The sequence below is a fragment of the Sinocyclocheilus rhinocerous genome, unplaced genomic scaffold, assembly GCF_001515625.1.
Source record: "Sinocyclocheilus rhinocerous isolate Xijiao unplaced genomic scaffold, SAMN03320098_v1.1 scaffold1635, whole genome shotgun sequence".
Lineage (NCBI taxonomy): Eukaryota > Metazoa > Chordata > Actinopteri > Cypriniformes > Cyprinidae > Sinocyclocheilus > Sinocyclocheilus rhinocerous.
This window is the reverse complement of record NW_015627629.1, coordinates 161,768-171,830: the sequence shown is the minus strand read 5'-3', so window position 1 is coordinate 171,830 and position 10,063 is coordinate 161,768. Positions and strand designations below refer to the sequence as shown.

General features: G+C 38.5%; 1 protein-coding gene across 1 annotated transcript in view; it reads left to right on the top strand.

Annotated features, from left to right (window-relative positions):
* The window catches only part of eml5 (EMAP like 5), a 119,874-nt gene that overhangs the window by 34,859 nt on the left and 74,952 nt on the right, over nt 1-10,063 (top strand). The window contains exon 2 of the mRNA XM_016543946.1: nt 6,458-6,623. Coding sequence (XP_016399432.1) covers nt 6,458-6,623 — 166 coding nt within the window. The remainder of the gene's footprint in view (nt 1-6,457; nt 6,624-10,063) is intronic.

Below are 10,063 nucleotides of genomic sequence, written 5' to 3'. Positions count from 1 at the left end.
AGTGTAATCTATTAACTACACATAAAAACCCGACTTTTTACTTAAGTACCAGATATGGGTGTCATGCCATAAAATATTTTTAATACGACTGACTTTGTATTTAATGTGAATTTAATAACAATATTGTAAGTTACTAATTATAACACTTTCATTTTACAGAGAGCAAAGAACATTTACATTATCAAATAACTTTTTTATTCAGTCTAGCCAGAGACACTCTCAAAAACTCCCATTAAAATCACTGAAGCTGTTTACACTGTGAAATGAATCTCTTACTTACATTCGTACGCACATCTGCACTGTTGTTTCTGATAAGAGCAAAACACCGGTGTTTCAGTGATGACTCATCTGAACGTCTCTGATTGGTCATTGCATTCATAAGCTCAACAGAATCGTGTGTGATTGGTTATAATGCACAGCACTGTAAAAACGCGTCTGTCTCTGGCTCAGCGCCAGCCAAAGCGTGAACGCAGATTTGAATTTAGCAGCTGATGATGTGCCGCACTGAACGATATAATCACACCGGTGTGATTGTATCAAATATAAAAAATATTATTCGGCTTTTGTCTTTTGGAAGTTGCATTCAAAATGCACTTGGATCAGAAATTTTGCACTTGGCTCACTTTGAATGGGCTTGACGCCTCTGACTATGATTATCAAAAACATTTTTGATAGTTATATTAAGTTATGAGTAATTAATATTCATATATTTAATATTGCAAAACACTTTTTTGTTTTGTTTTGTTATTATTGTATATTGTGGACAAAAAGGTTCTTCTTGTCATGGGGTGACTTTATCAAACTCACTCTCAAACATCCTCTCTAATATCATTGGCAAATCTGGTTCTTTTTACTGAATTGATTGATTTGGATGAATTCATAATAATAACAACAACAACAACACACACACACACACACAAACACACACATATATATATATTCAGTGATGACTCATCTGAACGTCTCTGATTGGTCATTGCATTCATAAGCTCAACAGAATCGTGTGTGATTGGTTATAATGCTGTAAAAGCGCTTTAAAAACGCGTCGGTCTCTGGCTCAGCGCCAGCCAAAGCGTGAACGCAGATTTGAATTTAGCAGCTGATGATGTGCCGCACTGAACGATATAATCACACCGGTGTGATTGTATCAAATATAAAAAATATTATTCGGCTTTTGTCTTTTGGAAGTTGCATTCAAAATGCACTTGGATCAGAAATTTTGCACTTGGCTCACTTTGAATGGGCTTGACGCCTCTGACTATGATTATCAAAAACATTTTTGATAGTTATATTAAGTTATGAGTAATTAATATTCATATATTTAATATTGCAAAACACTTTTTTGTGAAAAATGGGGGCAAAAACAAAAGTGTTGCGTTTATAATTTTGTTCAGTGTATTTTCAAAGTAGCATCCTCAGCAGTGGCTTTCCCTTGCCTTTTGAATACTATTGCAGAATATTAAAATACATTTTACTGGCAGGATTATGCAAATTTACAATAAAAAGGACATTTACAAAATTAATATTTATGTAATGCCCTCCTTCCCTTTGTGGCCCATGGAAACATCTACTAAACCAAACCAAACCAAAACTGACAGGGAACAAGCACTTTTGTTATGATGCAATGTGTTCTCTTCCAACGGTCAAATGGTTTATGGATAGTCAGTGTACAGTTGGAGGCTATTAACACACACACACACACACACACACACACACAGAGACACAAAAAGGCAATGCAGTTTAGTGGAATGAAAAAAATAAATAAATAAAAACTCAAGGTCTAGTGATGCACTTTTTAAAAGTTTAACATATTGCTATGTTCTTAGAATGCTGTGTCATTTGCTTTTCTTTTAACTTGAATGCAGCATTTTAAGGCCAATTCACACCGCACCGACAAACGCCAACAAACGCCAACAGACTAGTCTGTTCGCCGTCTTTCAGGCGAAGAATGACACGCAAAGACATTAATAACAGTAAAATTTTGATTGTGGCTACAGGATCATACATTTCTTCCCCAGTCAGACTTCCCCGATGTTACACCATTTACTATTGATCTATAGTTCTATTGATTATAATCAGTGACGCTGTCTACACTGGTGTAGACACGGTGTTACTTGACTCTCTGTGACTCGAAGTTTGTTAGTGTTTGTTGGGGCAGTGTGAACATGACAGTTATTTTTCATAAAATTCTAAATCCAACAGCCAACTTGTTTGTTGGTGTTTGTTGGCGTTTGTCTGTGCGGTGTGAATTGGCCTTTAGAGACATGAGCGCAATGGTCAAATACATGTCAAATACAATGGTCAAAGTGCATGTAAAAAAACAAAAAACAAAAAAAACAATGGAAAAACAGTGCAGTCGAATCCGTTTACTCAGTTGTTGTTTTAAAAAGTAAAAAAAAAAAATTTTGAACTCACCAAACAGCACTTTATTCATTCTAGAAGTGAACTCTTGCATGTTTGGTGATTAGATTAACAGTTTTGGACTGCTGTGATGAACTGAGCTTGACATGTCCACCGGTGTACGGTACCTGTGAGTTATCCCAGCCGCGCTTCAGCACTGTGCTTCTCATCCAGTGTGCGATTGCCTTTACACTGCTGATAAATATGGAAAATAGTGTATGTGTGCGTGAAGGAGAGAGCGTAGTAAAGCTGGACAGATTTACTACGCAACATTTGGATGCTTCTGGGATTTCCTAGGGCATGTGAAGGCAAGCCTGAATGAATTTGGTGGTCTAGTGTGATGGTGAGAGTGAACTGCTCCATGAACCGCGATGACCTGATTTTTCCACCTCACGTCTGTGCTATTTTTACACCGGGGCATTATTATGGATAATGCTACATGCTGTGGAATAAAAAATATAAGCTTATTTCAAAATATAGAAGGAACGGAATGAATGTTGACTACATTTAAATCTAAAACACACAGATATGCTGTGTTGACAGACTTTATCTGAGCCAGTTTCATGAGTCTTAGGTTGCAGAAGATAGCGTGCTTTCCAGATTATCTCTTCATGGGGCTCTGATAACTAAAAGCCCTTTTCTCACTTTCACTTCTGATTGTGGGAAATGATAATCAGCGATAGCTCGTCTTACTATAGCTGTCCACAATCGTACACCCCCTTCTTAAAAGCTTTTTTATCAGTTATCTGTATAAATCAAGGCTGGATTTCAAACAGGACAATCACCAAATATTTAGTAATGTATTTCTGGAAGGTGTAATGGCAGAATAGCCAGTTAGCAAATTTTGGCCAGTGCATTGCAAGTGTGCTTTCCCATTGTAAATACTTAACGTGTTCTTCTGTTACTTTAGGGTAACATACCTCAGTACTCAAGGTCGACAGCATTACCTTCAAATGCTTGTGCTATAATACCAGATGTGTTATTATTAAATGGATCATAACACACACAGTTTCTGCCAATCTCATGTTAATCTTGAGTACCTATAGTAGTGTTGGGCGATATGCTCCATAGTCATATCATCCTATCGTCAGCCTGTGAGATCGCTGATACACAATATTATCATGCTAATTTATTTAATTATTTACTTAGTTTCATAACCGGAGAGTGCATCAACTCCAGGGTGAGGCTAAAAACAGCCTAATGTTAGTGTGATCTATTAACTACACATTATATCTTTTTAGTCAAGTAGCATATGGATGTCATGTCATAAAATACTTTTAATATGACTGAATTTGTATTTAACATGATAACAATTTAATAGAAACAGGGGGTGTATGTTCATGATTCCATTATATCGTTCATTGGGGGTGGGGGTGGGGCGTCGGGTCTAGGGATCGCGATCGCCCCCCTCCCCCCCTTGCCATGGGCCACTGTTACTCTGTTCCACTATTACCCCCTGTCCGGCGCCCCTGGACTGCCGCATAAAACATAATAAAACAAAAACAACATAAAGTCCAGGCCTGGTCCTCTCTCGTCCTTCACTGTCGTTACTCCTCCTTTTATCCTTCCAGAGCTCCTCCGTGGGACTCGAGAACGGTGAGTGGCGCAGGTGTCGCTCATTATCATTTACTCCACCGGCCTTGCTCCGTTTCCACGGCTATCGGCACCGCCACACTCGTCACAGTAGTATTGCATCCTTCATATCTCCAAAGAGTCTTTAGTTTTATCAGATTTCTAAAAGACAGATACAGCTTTATGCTTCTCTACAAACAAACAAAAGGACAAATCCTTCTCGAGCAAGTCCTGTGCAGCGCTGCCGACGACTTCCGTAACCCGAGTGAAGCACATTGATAGCCGTGCTCTTGCTCTCGCTGTGGTTGATGTGTGCGCGCACTTTTCCGGGAGAAATGCCCATACAAGGAATTCTGCCCTTTATGACGTCATACAGGGTCATAGTCGAAAAAAACTTTCCGAAACTGAAGGAGTGTATTTGGCACAGAAATACTCGTTATATGTCCAACTCGTTTTTTGAAACTTTGGCCATGTTTAGCCATGAGAATCCAACTCTTTTAAACAGTGTAAATAGCCTAAGTCAGAATGCATGGATTAGCATTAGACACCCCCTTTAAAGGAACACTCCACTATTTTTGAAAATAGGCTCATTTTCCAACTCCCCTAGAGTTAAACAGTTGAGTTTTACTGTTTTCGAATCCATTCAGCCAATCTCAGGGTCTGGTGGTAGCACTTTTAGCTGTAGCTTAGCATAGATCATTGAATCTGATTAGACCGTTAGCATCTCGCTCAAAAAAGACCAAAGAGTTTCTATATTTTTCCCATTTAAAACTTGACTCTTCTGTAGTTACATCGTGTACTAAGACCGACGGAAAATGAAAAGTTGCGATTTTCTAGGCCGATATGGTTAGGAACTATGCTCTCATTCTGGCGTAATAATCAAGGAACTTTGCTGCAGTTAATCCAGAGAATAACAATTTTTTCTGAGACCGAGAGAAACCGAAAGATGAGTCATCATTTAAAAGCAAAAGCTTAGGGCAGCATGATATATCAACTTCCAGTATGTCCTTCAGAGTCTTAGATGCCTGTTTCCAGAAATGATTAACTTCAGGGCAATCCCAAAACATATGTCTATAGGTTCCTATAGAGTTTCCTGAGCAGAAATTACAATTGGAAGATGAAGAAAGCTTCATTAAATATCGTTTCCTAGGAGTGAGATACATCCTATGAACCATTTTGTAGTGAATTAATTGATGATTAGGAAACCATGTCTGCATTTGTGATTGGAGAAATGACAAACAACAAGCCCTACTTACAGTCTGACAGCCGGCATTGTAGTCTACTCTTCCAGGATCAGGAAACAGTCCTCCATAAAATGCGCTGGACACATCTGAATATTTGGGTTGAACTGTTCTGGAACAGTGTTGTAAATACAACTTAACCACTGATTTCTAGTCGTGTCCTCTTTTGGAAGACCAAACAAAGTAGTTTCGCTTTCACAATGAAACACAGCATCACACACCACGGCCTTGAGTGAGCGGAGGCCTGCGGCTAGAGTGAGGAACGGCCTGCGGAATCGACGAAGGAGCGGCCAGTGGGCTTACGACAACCACATGTGACGACCCTGGGCTGGACTCCGCTTCGTCCACGGTGAAAGCTGATCCGGCGATCCACAGCGCGAAGTTGAAGTATTTCCTCAGCGACCAGCACGGATCAGCTCTAGGCATGACGAAGCGGATATCGTCCTCTTTTGGAAGGCCAAACAAAGTAGTTTCGCTTTCACAACAAAACACACAGTGCCTTCACGACATGGCGGCAGCAACAATACTACAGCGAGAATAAAAGTTACGCCTTCTTTCTTTGCGTGAACATTTGGGCAGCGTTATGCAAATCTTCCCACATCGTGACGTAGACATGTGGGGGCGTGTTAGAATGAGCCATTTTAGGTAGGCGTGGCTGACTCTTAACTTTTATAAAGAATATCTCTTTGGATTTGAGACTTTAGTCTTTGCAACTTTACAGATCTTCTTTATGCACCAAGAGCTTGTAACACTTCAAAGAGAAAGGAAAAATTGAAATCGCATCATATGACCCCTTTAATGTCCTAATGATTTTTGGTATAAAAGAAAAATCAGTCATTTTGACCCATACAATGCATGTTTGGCTATTGCTACAAATATACCCCAGCGACTTAAGACTGGTTTTGTGGTCCAGGGTCACAAATAGGATAGCTATCTGATCAGTAAAAACGCATCAAGTGACGAAGTCTGAACAGACCCTATGATATCATCATCGACCATTAAAAAACCCTTATTGGTTGACCATTAGTCCACATATTTGCATAAAATATGTTTCAGGCATTAATATTTGTGGTTCAAATATTTATCATCTGATATAGTTGAAAAAGTGTTTGTGCTGACATATTTGCACAGATTATGTTTTCACAGGCATGGTTTTCAGCTGTTGCGATAAACTTGAAATGGTAAAATATTTTGATTAATTGGCCTTTTAATATCTTAACTTCATTGTAATTCTCTGTCTACAGTTTAGCCCTGCATCCAGAGCGAGTGCTGGTGGCCACAGGACAGGTTGGAAAGGAGCCGTATATCTGTGTGTGGGACTCATATACTGTGCAGACAGTGTCCATATTGAAAGACATGCACACACACGGTATCTCCTGTCTCGCCTTTGACCTTGATGGACAGGTGAGTGTTCTGAGCAATAAGAAAGATTTCGCTTTATACCAAGGAGTTGACATTATTATGAACTCATAAGATTCATCTCTCAGTATGAGGTGCTGTGAAGTTTATTATTAGTTGTTGAAGTCACATCTGCGAACACACCAACGGTGTGACTCCCACAGTGTGACAGTATGTGTCAGACTGTATAACTGTGTGTCTGCCGGAGCTGCTGGTTGTCACCTAGACAGAAACAACATGCAAAATCCTCAGTGATAACATCAAATGACAAACTCTGGAACATTGCCAAATATTACCCTCAACATGAAGCAGCATTGTGAGGTTTGACGATGTCTCGAAGATAATGGCTTTAGAAACTTCCATCATATACTGATATGTTCTTGCTGCACTTTCTGGTCAACTACACTTCAACATTGTTCAATAAAACTGCTGCACGTTAATTTTCAGAGCTTTTTGAAAAAGCTATTGATGTTGCACTAAGTAAGAACTGCCCCATCTAGACCAAGTCAAGCAGTGTTGTATAGCTTGTGTTACTACAGTTAGTTGCAGTCCTTGAAACTGATTGGTCAAACAGCATTCCAAGAGTGCAGATACAACAGCCTCACTGCACTGAGACTTTCACTGTTTGTGTCTGTATTAGCATATTTCAGAAATTTAATCATTCATTCAGTCGATTTAAAAACAAAAGTGACTTTATGAGTGAGTCATTGAATTATTCACTTAATCAGTTAGCTCAAAATTGATGATTCATTCAGAAACAAATTAGGTGCCTGTTTTTATAAATGAGTTAGTGAATCATTCACTCAATCAATTCGTTCAAAAATGCTGGTTCATTCAGGAATGAAACAAGGGACTGTGTTTAATTAGTCCTTGAATCATTTACTCAACTGATTTGTTCAAAAACACAGCACACAATCGTTCTGCCTCCTTTTTAGGGCTCCAGACTATGACTGAATGGTTGGTCCACTATTTTTCTGCCGGTAGGACAAAATGTTGTTAAAAAGATCACACTAGTGCCAATGCAAAGTTGTGCTACTCTCTATGATTATGCGCTGCCATTACTTTTTGAGTGAGAAACATCAAGTGGCGAACAAAAAACTGAACGAAACAGCACTATTCATTTGAACTTAAGGGGCCATTTTTCAGTGTCCCCACTGAATCACACTAAACAGGTTACAGATAACTCTGTGAAACATACAGCAGAACAGACTATATAAAACACACACACACACACACACACACACACGCACACTGCATTCTCTGTCTTATATAAGAAAGTGTGAAAGCGCATCTGGTACCGCAGCAGGAAATGAGTATTTCAACCATTTCAAATCATTACAGTCATTTCAAAATTGCAAATTTGCTGTATTAACACTAACTGTAACCAGTCAGATTTAGTCAGAAATGTGGTATAATTATTTTACATTTTCATGAGACAAAATATGTAATATTATGAGTAATTGGACTTATTTACAATAATAATTGTATTATTAAAATTAATTTCTGGCAAGTAGTTAGTGTGATATTGATTTAACAGCAGCAGGGAGCACGGGGACCTTAACCAGCTTTATTTAATCAAAAACACATATCATACTGTGTAGACAGATGGCAGTGTGTAATGCTTTCAGTGTAAATGTGATTTGTTGAATTTGTAACATTGTACAATAAAAGACTAAAGTAGATGAGAGTTGGGTTACATTGTCAATTTATCAAAAGCACTCCAACTCACTGGAGGAGATGATAGAGGGATAGAATGGAAAATCGTACCTTGACATTTCACATTTCTTTGCTCACTCTCACTTTATCTGAGAGAATTCACCCCTTACCTCCCCCCAGCAGAGCTGAGAAAGTGATTTGCAGTTTCAGCAGGAAATTGGCCTCATCTCACACCGTCAGATGAAATGGCAAAGAGAGGAGCGGCGAGACGCTACCTCAAAGACCCGGGGTGTCTAAAGCAACACTTTTCTTCTCAAATTCATCAAAGGTTTAGCATCCCATAATTGACTCAAGGCACTCCGTTTTAGCCCTAGCCAGCGTGGTGCAAGCTTAGAAGTAAACTGGTGCATCAGGTTTGATGGGACAGAGGTGGAAATGCACAATAATGAAATAATATGCACAATAATGAAATAACAGCTTTAAATGCTTAAGCGCTTCAGAGTCGGGTGCATTCTGATTGGCCAATGTGTTTATTGGTCAACAGCTGGAAAAAAAGTCCTGAAAGTGATTTTTTTATCTCGTTCGCATGTGTTTTGTAACCAAGATTGTCTTGCTGCCTTCAACTCATGTCAGAATGATCATAATTTTGAAACAGGTGCACATGAATGCTCGCACAATGTCATAAGCACTAGAGGGAAACTAGAATTTGGGTGTTGGGTGTTTTTAACTACTATGTACTTACATCAAAAAATAAGTACAATATACTTATTGTGTTCATATTGTATTGCAAAACACTTTTGCTGCTATTGAGGTGGGAAACGGGTAAGGTTAGGGACAGGTTTGGTGGTATGGCTAGGTTTAAGGGTGGGTTAAAGTGTAAGGGATGGGCCAACAGTGTAATTATAAATGTAATTACAGAAATTAATTACAGATGTAATTACATGCAGGTATTTTTAAAATAGAAGTACAATGTAAAAACATGTATGTACACAATAAGTGCATTGTACCAAATGATTAATTTAAATGTAAGTACATAGTAGTTAAGGCCACTTAATATAAAGTGGGACCGTAAATGTTTAGTAATGTTTAATGCACTTCATGATATTGATAAAATTGAATACATGTTTTATGTATCAGGCCAAAAGTAATCTAAAAGTAATCAAAAAGTAGTCATAATATTTTACTTAATATGTGTAATCCAATTGATTATGCTACTAACTACAATCTTTGTCATGTAATTTGTAATCTAATGGACTACAATTTGTAAGTAATCTACCCAGGTAATCTGGCTGCTGATGCCAAATCCTCATTTCCAGTCTTCTCTAACCACCATTCAACCCTGAGACAAGATAGGAAGGATAAATTTACACGATGGCATTTACTTCCAGTTCTCAATGAACAGGTGTTATTGATCACCTGTCAACTCTCTGACATTGAGTAAGTGTAAAGTGAGTGAAGGAGAAAGTGTGTGAGTGTGTGTACAGGTATATATGGTTTATGAGGACACAAATGTGTATAATGACATGGGTACTACAACGTAAACATGGTTTATGAGGACACTTCCTGTGTCCCCGTAAAACAAAAGGCTTAAAAAACATACAAAACGGTGTTTTATGAAATTCAAAAATTGCCAGCAGTTTCCTGTGAGGGGTAGGGTTGGTGTAGGGCAATAGAAAATACAGTTTGTACAGTATAAAAACCATTACACCTATGGAGAGTCCCCGTAAACCACAAATACAAGTATGTGTGTGTGTATGTATGTGTATGTGTATGTGTGTGTATATATGTATATGTGT